Source organism: Siphateles boraxobius, unplaced genomic scaffold, assembly GCF_051911475.1.
Source record: "Siphateles boraxobius isolate OS27281-9 unplaced genomic scaffold, OSU_SipBor_1 65, whole genome shotgun sequence".
NCBI lineage: Eukaryota > Metazoa > Chordata > Actinopteri > Cypriniformes > Leuciscidae > Siphateles > Siphateles boraxobius.
The window spans coordinates 3,175,598-3,192,096 of record NW_027509192.1 but is presented as its reverse complement, the minus strand read 5'-3'; the positions used below and the strand labels follow the sequence as shown (position 1 = coordinate 3,192,096).

Genomic DNA, 16,499 nt, shown 5'->3' with positions numbered 1-16,499 from the left:
TTTTAAGCATAAACTCGCTTGATTTTGATGATTCAGTACACACACACACACATATATATATATATATATTTACTAACATCTATGTTAAATGCGATTAATCATGATTAATCGATTTGACAGCACTAATAAAAAGTCATATGGACCACTTTTATAGTACTTTTCCATCCAAATGAGTGGTTGTATATTAGATGATAGACAGATTGAAGTTTATTGTTAGTGTTTAGCGGTGGTTTTGTTATGAAGACTGCAGTATGGGTAGTACTGAGGGATGTCAGAGGCAGCTGCTGCTGTGTGTATGAGATATTCAATGTCCATTACAATACTGGCCAGCATCTCTCTCTCTCTCTCTCTCTCTCTCTCTCTCTCTTCCTCTGAAAGGTGATTAAACTAGATTAGCGTCAACAGCAACATCTTAGGACTGCAATACCATCTCTCCCTATCTTTTCATTTTTGTCTGTGAGAAGATTTTCATGAAAATCCAAAAGGGAATAGACTGAGAGGATTTTTACCTAAAGGTAACGTTTTCTCTTGTTTTGAATACAAAATTGTGTAAACTGTGTAGTTACACCCAGGAAACAGTTATTGTTAATGTCTTTGAACACATATATACTGTGTATATACTGTACAAAATATAATACTTTATGACTGGTGAGATAAGATATGGTAAGATATATTTATGGTAATACATTACCATATTGTGTGTGTGTGTGCCGTGTGTGCGCGTGTGTGAATTAAGTATATGAGGGTATATACAAATATTTTGTATATGCTTTGTGTTTTAAAACATATATGATATCAAAATACTTTATACACCTAAAGCTGTTTTCTCTTGTTTTAAATGCAAAATAGTGTAAACTTTGTAGTACTCCCAGGAAACAGTTATCGTTAATGTATTTGAGCACACATATGTATATATGTATATTAAAATCTATAAAAAAAACTTTAATTGCATGAAATTAATAATGCATTTTAAAATATAAAACAACGTAATGACTAGTTATGTGAGATATGGTAATGTCTGTCTATATATATATATATAGTGTGTGTGTATGAGTTAATTGTTTATGGATTCTTTCTACTTTAATGGTTTATGTATTTTAAAATATATTACATGTTTAAATAATGACTAATTATGTGAGTAATGTAAGTTAAAATGTTACAATCCCACAAATCAAGATTCAGAATCTGTTGTTAAAAATGAATTTATATACTAATCTATTTTGATCTAGATAAATATTGCTTTCCACTATTTAATAATTGATTTAAAATGTGCGCACATACTGTGAAAACAAATATTAGTTGATTGGTAACGGACTTATTTTTTATTATAAAAAAATGTTTTTGTTCAGCCACAACCCTAATGCTTTACATTACAATTGTCTGAATTTGTTTCCTGCAAAATGCTGTTTATGTAGTTCTAGACTAAATGTGATTCTGATTGCTACTACATGTGTGTGAAGCGCAGACATGAGTCTAGATGAAGACGCGCGCTGGCTGGAATGGGTCACCAAGCAGTTCGAGAGCATCGCAGGAGACGACAAAGAGATCGACCTGGATGAGTTTAAAACGGCTCTGAAAGTAAAGGAGGTCAGTTTACTGATCATGAAAACCTTTTATTATCCCCCTGAGATGATAAATTAATATGTGTCCACTGTAGAGAACATTAGTAGTCAACTTATTAACTTATTCTGAAAAGATATCAATATGCTACTTTTTTTTCTCTCTTATTGTTGTAGTCATTTTTTGCGGAGAGGTTTTTCGCCCTGTTTGACTCTGACGGCAGCAGCTCCATCAGTCTGGATGAACTTCTCAAGGCTTTAGATCTTCTCATCCATGGCAACGAGACAGACAAACTACGCTTCCTATTCCAGGTCTATGATGTGGATGGTGAGATGTACAAAACCATCATATTTTACTCTTTCATTCTGTAATTCAGTGGTTCTCAACATGTCTCAACATGCCACCTGTTTTTAAAATTATTCAAAATAAATTATATTACAGTAAAATAATAAAAATAATGTAAATAATTATTTAGAACTGTAAACGATGTAGAAAGAATATTGACAATGGAGGTTGAGAATAACTACCATAATTTAATTGTCTGTCTTTATTAAGTGTGGAAAGACTTGCAACACACAGTTTATTTTCTGAAGGCCATAATTGCGTTGGTAAAATTATGTAAACATCCCTGACTGCAAAGTATGTGTTAAATGCACAAAGTGATGTTCTATTTTGTGTAGATTCACAAACGGAAAACAAATTTGGACTTGATTTCTTCTTTTTTCTTTAGTGCAAATGGGTTCATGGGTTCAATATTTAATTCACACGTGTGCAACACTGACATGTCTCTTTCATCTGATTGGTTAAACTGCCCTGTCTTCTCTATGATCATAAAGTCAGAACTAAATGGAAGTTATGTTAGTCTTTTCTTCCCTATTATGACGAAGCCATATACAAGTGAAAAGGCTTCTTGAACAAGAACAAATGTAGGGCAAGACTTGTCCATTGGGAATTGATTTGAGGGTTGTGATTGGCTATTGGTCGATCTCATGTGAGTGACAGGTTGTCCCGCCCTTGCGCCAGTAAACACGTCATCAGAGAAAAGAAGAGATGGCGCTGTTATAGAGAGTGAATGTTATTTTTATTATATAATTTCATGGTAACTTTTATGCTGCATTAATCCAAAAACATGGAAACTACATTATCTTTTTTGTTTCTATTTGGTTTTTTGAATGGGTTTTTGGTTAAACGTCTAAATTAACGTATACTGTGTATTTATTTTTCTTGTCATTTACTTTTTTTGGTTATAATTGGCAATATTGTAAGAGGCCTATACAATATAAACAAGTCTTTGTCTTTTTCGTTATTCTTTCCCAAATAGGAAATGAAATTGTCAAAACGTAGCCTACACGTACCGTTCATGTATCCCTTGTTCCTGGGACAACATTACACGGACCATGTCATGACTAGTGTATCAAAGCATTGACTGACTGAAATGTTGTGCCAGGAACAACAAAGAATGTTGATCCGGAAACATGTAAATCATGATAAGATATATTCATTTAATCATTCATTTAATCTAATCATGTAGGCAGTGGTTCCATAGACCCAGATGAGTTACGTACGGTTCTGAAGTCCTGTCTGCGTGAAAGTGCGATCTCTCTCCCTGAGGAAAAGCTGGATGACCTGACGCTGGCGCTGTTCGAATCTGCTGATAAAGATAACAGCGGCTCCATCACATTTGAAGAGCTGAAGGCAGAGCTGGAGAACTTTCCTGAGGTTATGGAGAACCTCACCATCAGGTGGGACATAATTATGCTAATCTCAAGAGTGCTGATATTCAACTGACTGTGAAGTTTTTATACAACAGTTCAAGAGAGAAAGTAGCCTATTGAGTTACTTATAATTCAGACAGAGTACTGCTAGTCACTTTATGTATTTTTTTGCCCCAGCGAAAATAGTTCTGAAGAAGTTAAGCACCATTGCTAGCAGTGTTATATTTTTTAAAATTATTTTCGAATCAGTTGATTCAATCAATGACTCACTTATAACGACAGTCACTTGTTTAGTTCCTCAATGAATCACTGTTTTTTAACGAATCAATTGAGTGAATGAATCAATGACTCGCTCATAAAGACAACCCATGCTGAAAAGAAAAACAATAGAAGATCTCATAGAATTTGTAATGGTTTCAAAGGTTAAACAGCTGTAATAGTGGTTTGTAATAGTATTTGTACTGGAAACCATTCGTATTTCTGTGATGGTTTGTTTCTTGTTGTTGTTTTTTTCAGCAGGGGCTTTTTTGGTTTCAAAATAAATCAGTGTTTTTGAACAAATTGGTTAAATAGGTTATTCAAATACTCACTCAGTAACCAGTCACTGGCATATTGATGAGTGCAACAGTCAGGTTCTGGGTGTAAAAATTACAATAACAATAACCTAGAAACATTTATGAGAAGATATAAGTCGATCAGCCAATCATATATGAGGACCATAACCGTTGTATGAACATGAATAAAAGCTAGAAAAAATTAACCAAAAAACATGTTATTCACCATGACTTGTACATTCTATTCTCAGTCTTCTGAAGCCGAATACGATATCTTTGTGTAATGATGAGTGAGCAGACCAACATTTAAGTGATTATTTGCTGAAATTTCCACTTTTTGTGTTTTCGCCCAGTGCGGCCAACTGGCTGAAACCTCCTAGTCTGGAGCAGAAGAAACGTAAGACTCCTCGATACCTGACGCGGGCATACTGGCACAACAACAGCCGCAAACTGTTCTTTCTTTGCCTGTACGCCCTCCTGAACGTGCTCCTCTTCATCGTGGCGATGCAGAAGAACGCGCATGGAGGCCCCTGGTTCATGGTGGCTAGGGGCTGCGGACAGTGTCTCAACCTCAACTGCACTTTTGTTATGGTGAGTTGGGCTCATGGATTCATCTAATACATCATTTCCAGTAGTGACAGTAGGTTTTGTCTTGGCCAAAACTGCAGGTGCTGATGTTAAGGCGTAGTCTGACGTGGCTACGTGCCACCTGGGTGGTGAGGATCTTACCTTTGGACCAGAACATTTTACTGCATCAGATCGTGGGTTACGCCATCCTGATCTTCTCCATTGTGCACACTGCAGCTCACGTCTTGAACTTTGGTAACCTGTAATGAATCTTGTTAAAAATAGTTAAATTAATTTTTTTAGGAATATTTTGAATGTCCAAGGGGATCCAAACAACAATGGACTCCCCTGGCATTCATTCTATTGATAAGAAAGTGAACTTAAACTAAACATGAAGTAAACTTGGTAATCTGTAATAAAATTGTTTATAAACATGATGAAATTGATCCTTCCCTCGCGTTTTGTAACAAATCCTTCCTTTGCGGGTCAAAATGTGATAATGTTTTTGTTCAGAAAGCTTTATTTCATTTTGATAATATTTTTTCCATTTTTTTATAAAAATTTTGGGAGATTTTTTGTTATTTTTATTTTAGTTCCCTTTAAAATACTAGATTTGATCAATAATAATAAATCAAAAGTAATTTAATAATTTAAGCACATTCCTCACAATTCAAAATAACTCACAATTTCATGCATAAACCTTTTAATTCAGCACAAAATATCTTACATTGGTTGTCTTGGGCGACCTCTTGTGGAAAAAAAATTATATAACTTGAAATTTCATGACTCTTGCCACTAGATGGCCTTATAGCTTTATTTGGAGCAAATGAGCTGTTCTGCTGGGCCCTAAAGTCAGTTTTTCTTTAGACATTATAAAATAATTAATAGAATTTTTAGTTTGAATTTTGGGTATTTTTAGGTTTTTCTATGTGTACTGAAGCATTCCTCGCATTCCATTCATTCCTATGGGGGTCAAATTGACCCGCGAGGGAAGAATTTGTTACTTTTTTAAATTTCAATCACAAAACTCCTTGAATAATAATAATTAAAAAAAAATTGTATTCGTGGTTCAAGAGCGACAAAAGTCCAGGTGTCTTGAACCTCAGATGAACACAATTTTTTTTTAAAAATTCGGAAATGATTTCTGGGTCAAAATGACCCAATATCTGTCATCATTTACTTACCGTCACATTGTTAGAATGTTTCTGTAGAACACAAAAGATGATATTTTGAAAGTCAATGGGGTCCAGAAAACATTAACGTTCGTTTTATGAACTTGTATAAATGATGATAGAATTTTTATTCTATTAATTTTTACTCTTTAAATTGAGTATATAAAGTATATGACATTGTAACATAACTAGGGCTAATAGTCACAATCTGTTGCACCGCCCTAAGAATGGCCTTGAACATAACAAAAGCAATATATTCATAAAAAATATCCCAAATAACTGCTGAATTTGTACGTTCTCTCTGTTCATAGCCCGAATGTCTCAGAATGATGGCATGTACCAGCTGTGGGAGTATCTTTTCACCACCCGTCCTGGTATTGGCTGGGTCAATGGCACCGCCTCCATTACGGGTGTTGTTCTGCAGGTTCTCATCTGCTTGATGGTGGTGTGTTCCAGCACATTCGTCAGACGCAGTGGTCATTTTGAGGTGATGCCTTTCATATTGAATTCATGAGAAGCAACAATCTGCACATGGTTGCTTTTGTGAATAGAGCTGTGTTTGCAACTTATTTCAGCATCACATACCGAAAAACAAAAACCATCCCATATGCCTAAATAAGTGTGGTCAAAGCATAATATGTTCAACGAAATGTATTGTTTTTGTGTAGGTGTTCTACTGGTCTCATCTTTCCTACATCTGGGTTTGGGCCCTGTTGGTCGTTCACTGTGCAAACTTTTGGAAATGGTTCGTGGTGCCAGGGGTGATGTTCCTAATTGAGAAAATTGTTGGAATGGCAGTGTCCCGTATGGGTGGGCTGTACATAGTTGAAGTCAACTTATTGCCCTCAAAGGTGCAGTCTAAGCCAATGTACATATTTTGGTGTATTTTGTTTTCTTGACCATTTAGTTAGCCATCCATGGAACATTTAAGTTAGTCATCTATGAGCTAAGCCTTACCTCCTCTGTCTTTGTGTGTGTGTGTGTGTGTGTGTGTGTGTGTGTGTGTGTGTGTGTGTGTGTGTGTGTGTGTGTGTGTGTGTGTGTGTGTGTGTGTGTGTGTGTGTGTGTGTGTGTGTGTGTGTGTGTGTGTGTGTGTGTGTGTGTTTGTTTGAAGGTAACACATTTGGTAATCAGGAGGCCTCCATTCTTTCACTTCAAACCTGGAGATTATGTGTTTATAAACATCCCTGCTATCGCCAAGTATGAATGGCATCCGTTTACTATCAGCAGCGCTCCTGAGCAGCAAGGTAAAACAAATAGAAAGTATACAATTTTAGTATATTAGTCTTGCGCTATTGTAATGTATTGCCTTAATTTGTTTATATTGCAGTAGTTAAGTGCATTTAAATGCACTGGAGAAAAATCATACTCAATGCTCATGTTTTGTCAATGTTTTTGTCTTGTTTTGCATTAAAAATATCTAAATATCTTTTGAAAAAGATACATTTACCAAATTTAGGGAAAAATAAATTTAGACAAAAAGCAAATATCTTTAACACAATAAGTTTTGTTATCAAATAATCATGTTTTAATACAAACTTGACTTGAAATGCCCCAATTATGTTTTTTAGAAGATTACCTTTCATGTAGTGTGTAATATACACTCTTGGGGTAAGTTACTTTTAAAAGTAATGCGTCACAATATTGCATTACTCAGTTACTGTTTATGGAAAGTAATGTGTTATCGTTACTTTTGCATTACTTTTTTTGCACCTGGTGTGGGCTTGCTGGTTTGTTTGTTTTTTTAATAGCAAATGTAAAGGCCCTTTCACACCAAATGTGAATGAATAAGCCTCAAACTAAAGGAAATGTAATGTCACGCCTGTACTGTAGAGGGGACAGCTCAAACTAAACTTTTGGCCATTCTGAATATATTATGAGAAAATTAAAGTGTCTTCTAAAAACTTTTTCTAGGAGACTCCAAAACAAAATTAGGAACATTTTGTCATGGTGGGTAGTGGGAATAAATCCGTGAATTCAGGTGCGGAGTGAATGAGTTATTTTAATAAAGACAAAACATAAAATAAACAAATCAACAAAAGAAAACCACGATCATACTAACTAAATCCAGAACAAACAAGGCAGTTCAAGACAGGCACGGAACAACATATGAAACAAATACAAATAACAATAACAAGAGCTCATGGCCTAACACAAAAAAACACTCATGTGCATAACCAAGACATGACAGACATGTGACACATTTCAATTGCATAATAGAGGCACTTTAAGTTTATTTTTCTTACCAAAACAAAAAAATTCTAACAAAAACTAATTTAAATAAATCAAAGTACACTCAAAAAAATAAATTTTGCCTCTTGTTAAATTTAATTAATTAAAATAAGCAAAAGTAACACGATTGTTTAATATTTTGTCACAACTTAATTTAATTGTGTTCAATCAACCTAATATATTTAAAACTGAAGTTTACTTAATTAATTTGTGTGAAAACTACATGAATTATTTTTGTTGACAACTAACTTGGCAGTGGATCTGTAGCTCCCAGCATGCTTTGCAAGGGACTGCATTAGGAGGGTAAATTTATGGATTAAAATGTTATTTTATGTGTTTTTCAGTAAATGGAAAGATGTTGTTAGTTGATGTTAGTATTTAATGTTCAGTTATGTTAGAAACTTAGAGGACTTTATGTAATGTTTTTTTAATTTTGTGGTTACCATTATGCAGAAGAGTGACGACTGTGTTTAGGGTGTGGGAACTCAGTATACACTCTATATGCATTAAACTTCGCTTGCAGACCTGCATAAATCATATCTAATATTATTATGTGAAAAGTTGTTCTAATTAAATTGAATGCTAGTGGCTACTATCATTGGAAGTAACTATAGAGTCAAACTAGATAAAAATTATAATGTTGGTGATTTTAGGCAGGACAAAAATTTAATCTGGGTAACTTGACAAAAAAATGATCTAGTGGGAATGACACAATTATTTTAGTAGTCTTGACCAAATTAATTTAAGTTCATTCAGCAAGATTACAACAAGTCATTTCAAACAAATTCGATTTTGTTGGATAAATATAATTCAATTTCGTGGAAAAGCTTTCCTTAATTTAATTAAGTTGGTTCAACAGATAATTTTTTTGAGTGTATTACACAAAAAAGCAATGTTTAACACAATAAGATTTGTTTTCAAACAAATCTTAGAGTTAGAGTTGTTTTCAGACAAACAAATTCTTCAAACAATCTTTCAAACAAAACAAAAACCAAACCAACTATTTTAAATAAACAAAAAAAAAAAAACTGTTTGTGATTAAAGGTTCCCTGCTCAATCTCATTTCTTCAAACAGATGTGCTGTGGCTCCATATTCGTTCTATGGGTCAGTGGACAAACCGCCTGTATGAGTATTTCAGACAGCCGGAGAGTCAAACCATCAGCAACAAGAGGCTCACCGCCAGCCTGAGGAACAGACGCCACCAGAGCAGAGCGCAGGTCTTGGCTGAGTGTCAGAATATAAACACATAGCAGAAGTTCATAACTGTGGTGTTTTATTCATGCAATTCTATAAAAATGGGGTCATTTTGTAATCACATCATTGGCATAAGAACTATCAATAACACTTTACAATCCCATTAATTAACGGTAGTCAACTAACATCAACTAAAATAAGCGATAGATTTGTTAAAGATTTTACATTGTTAGTTTATGTTAACTAATTTAGTTAAATATTGTTAGAAAATGTAACCTTATTGTAAAGTTTTACGAACTATCAACTCCCAAAAGGTTTATCACAATAGACACTTCTTCTCCATGTAGGAGGAAATTTTCAAGTCTGCAAGCTACAATGGAACTGTGGCGTCTAATAAGGATGATGCTGTTGAACTAACCCTGTACCGGTCAAGCGTAACCCGCACAAGCTCCCAGAAGCCCGTCAGTGACCCAGAAGCCCAGGTGGACCTGGGTCAACCCCCTCCGGCCCCCAGAGAAGTGAGTTTCTGTCTGAACAAAGCAGAATATTTATTCTATTGTATGTGAGATACACAGCAGGCAGACTTATTTTCTGTTGTCTTCCAGCTGACAGCAAAATTAAGTGAAAATCACAGATACTGTAACATTAAGGTAAGTCATTTGCGTGCACTTTATTTAAAGGCATCTGTGTTACAGTGTAATTATACATTTAAGTTCTGAGTAATAATAGTTATCTACATGTACATTCTATATGGTTAGGATTAGGGTGTGGTTTAGAGTTTGTAGTGACTACATGTAATGTGTAACAAGGTCACTGTAAAATAAAGTGTTATCATAATCTGTTACAGTTTTAATGTCTCTTTTGCCCTGGAACTAGATTTTTAATCACGCACCACTTCTACAGAAAATGTGATTTAATTTATTTAAAGTGATTGTCTTCTAAGGAACTGCTCACATTTGGTTATGCCTTTTTGTGTGTGTTTTAGTGCTATGTGGATGGACCTTTTGGCACCCCGACCCGACAGATCTTTACATCTGAGCATGCGGTGCTTATCGGCGCTGGAATCGGCATCACTCCCTTCGCATCCATTTTGCAGAGCATCATGTGCCGGTAACACACATGCAACAGCTCCATTCACAAAATTAAAGTTGTAAAGTTTTCCTTGCATAAAAATACCACATGCAAACTCTTAGAAACTTTTACATTTTTATGTAAAAAAATATTTTTTGTCTTTTTTTTTAGTTATCGCATGAGAAAGCAGAACTGCCCTAGTTGCAACTACTCCTGGTGTGAAACCATCAAAGACAACGAAATGAAGCTGAGGAAGGTAAAGGGGGCAATCAGACAAATTAAAACTGGAATAGATTTAAGAGGAAAAAAAAATTAGTGGCAAAATCCATTTTAACCATTTTTCTTAAATTGCCCAGGTTTATGTCGCCTTCTAGCAAAATCATGGTTTGCTACATTCTGATTCTAAAGAGCATTTGATTGTGCAAAAAAAATGTTAAAGAGCCCCTACAAACAATATGAATCATTGACATTTTTTGTTTTACACTCTCATTTTCCTGAAAGAGAGTATCATTTGTAAATGCATGGTAAACATCTTTTTAAAAAGATATGTAAGATTTGTTTTCAACAAATTTGAGACATATTTTCAGACAATCTTCAAACGGTCTTTCAAACAAAACAAAACATTTTAAATAAGCCGTTTGTGACATTTTAAGTGATTAAAGGCCCAATAGACATAAATAATTTTGATTTGATGAGGTTTTAAATATCTTATATCCTGCAGGTGGACTTCATTTGGATCAACCGAGATCAGAAATCCTTTGAATGGTTTGTGAGTCTCTTGACCAAACTGGAGATGGACCAGGCAGATGAAGAGCCAGAGGGTAAGAGAGAACAGAAGAGAAGAGAAGAGAAGAGAAGAGAGAGAGAGAGAGAGAGAGAGAGAGAGAGAGAGAGAGAGAGAGAGAGAGAGAGAGAGAGAGAGAGAGAGAGAGAGAGAGAGAGAGAGAGAGAGAGAGAGAGAGAGATATGAGCTTGGCACAGAAATGGCCAATCATGTTTGTTTTTTATACTTTCAGGACGTTTTTTGGAGATGCACATGTACATGACATCAGCCCTCAGTAAGAATGATATGAAGGCCATAGGTCTGCAGATGGCTCTGGATCTGCTGGCCAAGAAAGAAAAGAGAGATTCCATCACAGGGCTCCGCACACGTACCCAGCCAGGCAGGCCAGATTGGGCTAAGGTATGAAAAGCCTAGTATTCTATTCTATTGTATTCTATTCTGTTCTGTTCTGTTCTGTTCTGTTTGTGCTGTTCTGTTTGTTCTGTTCTGTTCTTCTATCTTAGTTTCTCAATTATGTTTGTGCCATTTCAGGTTTTCCAGAAACTGTCTGAGGAAAAGAAAGGAAAGGTTCATGTGTTTTACTGTGGTGCTCATGCTCTGGCCAAAGTCATCAAGGCCCAGTGTGAGCATTTTGGCTTCAAGTTCTACAAAGAAAATTTTTGAGCAATTTACTATATTTTCAGTTGTTTGAAATCTTACTTTGGCTATTTTTCATAAGAGTAATAATCTGTTAATCTGCTTTTGCTAATGTGTCTGATGTTGTACATTTTGTAAAGCTCATGTTGTCGTGTAATAACCTTTTAACTCTTTTATCTATCAATTTATGTATGTATTTATTCATTTTAATGCCCATCATGGTTATTATGCATCATGTAAATTGTTTGTTGTTTTGTTTTAGCCCCCGTATGAAAATAGTTGATGAATACAGTTGATGTCATGTAAAATTGTCTCTTAAAAGTAGTATGAAGGAATTTACTGTAGAATATACAATAGGAAATATTAGTTACCCACATGTAAATATAAATAATGAAAAACAGTTACTTGTAAAAGGTGTTCAATATTCAAGATTTTTTGTGTGTAACGTGTCAGTTTTTTTAACTTTTTTCAGATCATGTACGATCAGGTTTGGATGCGTATTGTATATGGACATTAATAGGCTATTGCATGTCGGTGTTAAAACGTTCGAAATCGTTAGATATTGTAACCGATAGCCTACAAACGTGTTTCTCACACCTGTAGCAATGTGTTCCCCGTTATTTTCTTTTACAGATTGTGGGAATCCTCGGATTTCCTAAATAAAAGTCAAACCCAGACATGCCTTCGCTTGGTTTATAGAGACATCTTGCGATTATGTGTAGCAACGCAACACAAGCAGCACTTAATGGACTGTTTATCATTCAAAGTTCCAATAAGATTCTGCACAGAATAGTAAACCTATAAACGTTTACTTATTGCTTTTTTTTAACCTCAATATTATTCTAAAATATGTCATATATAATAATCATTATCAAATAAATGCATACTCGTTAAAGGATTAATAAATAATGTAATAAAATAAATATATCAATATTCAACTTATGTCACACCTTTCTGACATTAGATTGGTGATTGGCTGCTACGGAGGTCAGTCGCCTCTCATTGGCCAGTGCTGCATCAGTACAGGAGAAGCATCTACTATGCAGATTTGAGGCGAGAGGAATCATTCAGCATTTATTTTTCTTTGACTGACTATGTTATGCGTTCATAGACCTTCGCGCAGACGTCGTGCTGTTTTCAGGTGATCGTAAGTATGGTTTCATTCCGTTTTACAGCTCTGCATGTTGTTCAGCGGCATTCAAAATCACATGAGCCCTCGCCGTTTCAATTTAGATTGATGCGATTAGATTTTATAATCATTCGCCTGTCCGTGTATGTGCTGAAGGATTAGTGCTCAGTAACGGGAATGATTTCTCATTCATAATTGTAACATGCAAGTTGAATCCAGATAGCCTAGTATGTTACTACATTAACGTTTAATGTTGCATTTAAATTTACTGGTAATATGACTGACAGGCTTCACAATAAAATTATTTATACCAGTGACTTGTAATATTTGACATTGTCATTTTTTTGTGTGGTTATACCTAGAATATGACAAAATGGTGGACCCATATTCACCATCTTTACCTTTGTCTGCAGATGCTGCACCTGAATCATAAAGGTTACCTGATATGTTCTGGTGTCAGTTCCACTAACACCGCATGGCTGTGATGTGACAATGCGCTGTCTGGTGTCTCGAATTAATCACAAGACTCTGATAGTCATCTGTGCTGTATTTGCCCTCATCACTATACTGCTGTGGAACAAGTGCTCCAGTGACAAAGAACTGACCACACAGATCAGACCTCAGCTGGAGTTTGCACCCACCCCAGAAAAGGAGGAGGAGGAGGACAACTGGCAGGCCCCCGAAGCCCCACCTGGATCCAGAGAAGTCACTTATGAGCAGATCGACTGCCTCATCAATGAAGATGTGATCATAAAAGGCCGTAGGGAAGGGGGCGAGGTGTATCTGCCCTTCAGCTGGGTGGAACGGTACTTTGACGTCTACGGACGTCTGGTGCAGTATGATGGGACGGAGCGGTTTGAGTTCTCCCACAGTTACTCTCGGGTGTACGCCCAGAGGGAGCCTTACCACCCAGATGGTGTCTTCATGTCTTTTGAAGGCTACAACGTGGAGGTGCGGGATCGGGTGAAATGCATCAGTGGTGTGGAAGGTAGTATCCTTAAATCCAGGGTAGCCAACCCTGCTTGCGGAGAGCTACTGTCCTGCAAAGTTCAGCTCCAACTAGGGGTGTCTAGACCCTTTTTTACTGGGACACAAGCCCCACCAAAATACTGCTGTGTCCCAGCGGTATAATATTACATGATGTTAAAATATAGGACAATTCCAGATTCACTAATGAATAACTTTGAATCGGCTTTTCAAAAAGGTCTGAAATTGTTTTATGATTCGGTTTGATTTGTTCAGACAGTTGCACTAAATTGTTCGCATTGGTTTCTCACATCGAAATAGTAACATGATATTTTACCTACAATCCATTTTAGGAAACAAAACTTGGAAATGCTTTATAGTTTGTCAGCGATATAGTAGATCTTTATTGCACATGCACATTGTGAACGACTCTATTGGGGGTAAAGACAATTTATATACTATCCATTACAGTATATTAAAAAAAAAATCATAAAAATTTGGAAACACATTTGATAGAGTTCTTGTGCCCCAGTAAAGGCTAGAAACCCCTCTGCATCCAATAACAAACTAACACACCTGAAAACTGATCAAGTCATTTAAGGTTACTTAAAAATGACAGGCAGGTGTGTTGCAGCAGGGTTGGAGCTGAAGTCTCCAGGAAGTAAGCTCTCCTTGAGCAGGATTGGCTAAGCCTTGCATAAATGGTTTCATACTGCGTTATCCTATTTCTGGAATCAACCTTTTGTGTTTTTATGTTTACAGGTGTACCAATGTCTACCCAGTGGGGTCCTCAGGGGTACTTCTACCCCATCCAAATAGCCCAGTATGGGCTGAGCCACTACAGCAAGAACCTCACAGAGAAGCCACCGGACGTAAAGATCTATGGCATGTTAGAGGAAAAAGAGGGCTCAAGTCCGTGGGTCGTCCCTAAGGGTTGCACGCTCTCCAAGCTCCAGGATAAAGGTCGCTCTGGGTTTGCGCACCATTTTGTCACAGCGGGTATGAACTCCTTGTGAATTTTTGTACGTTTGAAGTTGTAGTTGTTGTATGGACTGTTTTTGTAATTATCATAGATGGATGATTACTGTGTGGTATTTCCATAGAGAACTCCGATGGTGTGTCTTTGGTCTTGGACAACGCAAAAGATTTCGTCCTGACCTTTGATGTGAAGTTTATCTCCAATGGTAGTGTCTCTGTTGTTCTGGAGACCACAGAAAAGGGACCTCCTTACATTATCCATTACATAACTAGCCCACTCCTTCTTTCCTTTAAAGCCAGAGAGGTCACATACGGCATCGGCCCCAGAGTCACCTGGAGTTCCATCAGTCGTGACTTAGTAACGGATTTGCGTAAAGGCATTGGTTTGTCCAACACTAAAGTGGTGAAAGCGACCAAAATCATACCTCGCCGTGTGGTCCAGCTGGTTCTTAGAGGGTCTGGATTCATCAGCAATATCACTGTGTCTTCCACCGCACACATGGCTGCCTTCTTTGCTGCCAGTGATTGGCTTCTTTATAACCAGGATGAGCACGGAGGGTGGCCGATCAAGGTGACCCGTAAGCTCGGAGAGGGCTTCAAGAGCTTAGAGCCAGGATGGTACTCCGCCATGGCCCAAGGCCAAGCCATGTCGACATTAGTGAGGGCGTACCTGGCAACGCATAACCCTGCATACCTCGGCGCCGCAATCCGAGCGACATCCCTTTTCAAGAAGACTTCAGAACAATGTGGCGTCAAAGCTACATTCATGAACAAGTACGACTGGTATGAGGAATACCCAACAACGCCCAGTTCGTTTGTTCTTAACGGCTTTATCTACTCTCTGATTGGGCTGTACGATGTGGCGGAGACGGCAGGCAACAAGCTTGGTCGAGAAGCTGGCATACTCTTCAGTCAAGGACTGGAGTCACTCAAGTACATGTTGCCGTTGTTTGACACAGGCTCTGGAACAGTTTATGACCTGAGACACTTTACCCTTGGTGTTGCCCCTAATTTAGCACGTTGGGACTACCACACTACTCACATCAACCAGTTACAACTGCTCGCATCAATCGACAGCGCCCCCATTTTCAGGGAATATGTGAAACGCTGGAAGACTTACCTGAAAGGAGGCCGGGCCAAGCACAACTAGACATGCTCAGAGGGCAGTTTTATATAAAGATTTGAACTATTGTTTGAGAATGTAGTAAACTGAGAACACGCATTTTTACTTTGCACAGAAAAGGGTGCATATTGTATCCGACTTGATTGCTTTAATGTGTAATGCCGAAGAGCTTGAGTTGTTGTATGGACTTTTAGAATGTGCAGTCTTCTAAAATATGTATTTCCAAAATATCATAGTATATTTGAATGTAAGAAGCAATGCACAGTTATTTACACACCTTTGAAGGAAGCACAGAAAATTTGCTCTAAAAATTACTTTATCTTAATGCATACAATTGATAATTGTGAGTAATCACAAAGGATTGTGTATAAATGTATCTATGAATAGGTTATACTGTAAAAAATGTCATTATTTTTGCAAAATAGTAAAATGAGTGCTTTGCATTAGAAATGTTTTAGAATTATTTGATCTTTGTATTTTAAAGCACAATCCTATCATACGTTATCAAAATTTTATACAGTTGCACACTTTGAATTGTTTTTTAGTATGTAATTATTTAAAGCTTAATAAATGTGCTATTTTAAAACTAAATATTTCTGTGAGAAATCATTTCTACCAAAAAGAGGCACATAACGATATTCTTTGAAGTACCTCGGAGCCTATAAAACCTCAATATGGTAATCATTACTTACTGTAACAAAGTGCCATGGTATTATAATCTGACACAATCACTGTACATAGTAATGCCACAGTACTATTTTGTAAGGACTTTATGTAACGTCACTTAATTATTTTAGAACCTTATAATACACTTATT

General features: G+C 36.6%; 2 protein-coding genes across 3 annotated transcripts; both read left to right on the top strand.

Annotated features, from left to right (window-relative positions):
* The first annotated feature begins 137 nt into the window (after positions 1-137).
* Positions 138-12,163, top strand: nox5 (NADPH oxidase, EF-hand calcium binding domain 5). Of its 2 annotated transcripts, none has more exons than XM_077210246.1 (17): positions 138-515; positions 1,466-1,587; positions 1,737-1,887; positions 3,092-3,302; positions 4,183-4,420; positions 4,498-4,651; positions 5,880-6,055; positions 6,237-6,419; positions 6,683-6,815; positions 8,876-9,018; positions 9,343-9,513; positions 9,601-9,645; positions 9,981-10,105; positions 10,238-10,322; positions 10,788-10,887; positions 11,083-11,249; positions 11,382-12,163. In XM_077210246.1, exons 2-17 carry the CDS (start codon positions 1,468-1,470, stop codon positions 11,511-11,513), a joined length of 2,334 nt encoding a protein of 777 aa, XP_077066361.1. In that variant the 5' UTR covers positions 138-515; positions 1,466-1,467; the 3' UTR covers positions 11,514-12,163. The 2 variants fall into 2 exon arrangements, with proteins under 2 accessions (XP_077066361.1, XP_077066362.1); XM_077210247.1 differs by having other exon boundaries at positions 390-515; positions 1,461-1,587.
* Positions 12,164-12,490: 327 nt separating this feature from the next.
* On the top strand, positions 12,491-16,273 carry glcea (glucuronic acid epimerase a). Its single transcript, XM_077210285.1, has 4 exons — positions 12,491-12,633; positions 13,029-13,603; positions 14,344-14,580; positions 14,685-16,273. The coding sequence occupies exons 2-4, from the start codon at positions 13,108-13,110 to the stop codon at positions 15,707-15,709; spliced, it is 1,758 nt and encodes a 585-aa protein (XP_077066400.1). The 5' UTR covers positions 12,491-12,633; positions 13,029-13,107; the 3' UTR covers positions 15,710-16,273.
* The last annotated feature ends 226 nt before the right edge of the window (positions 16,274-16,499 follow it).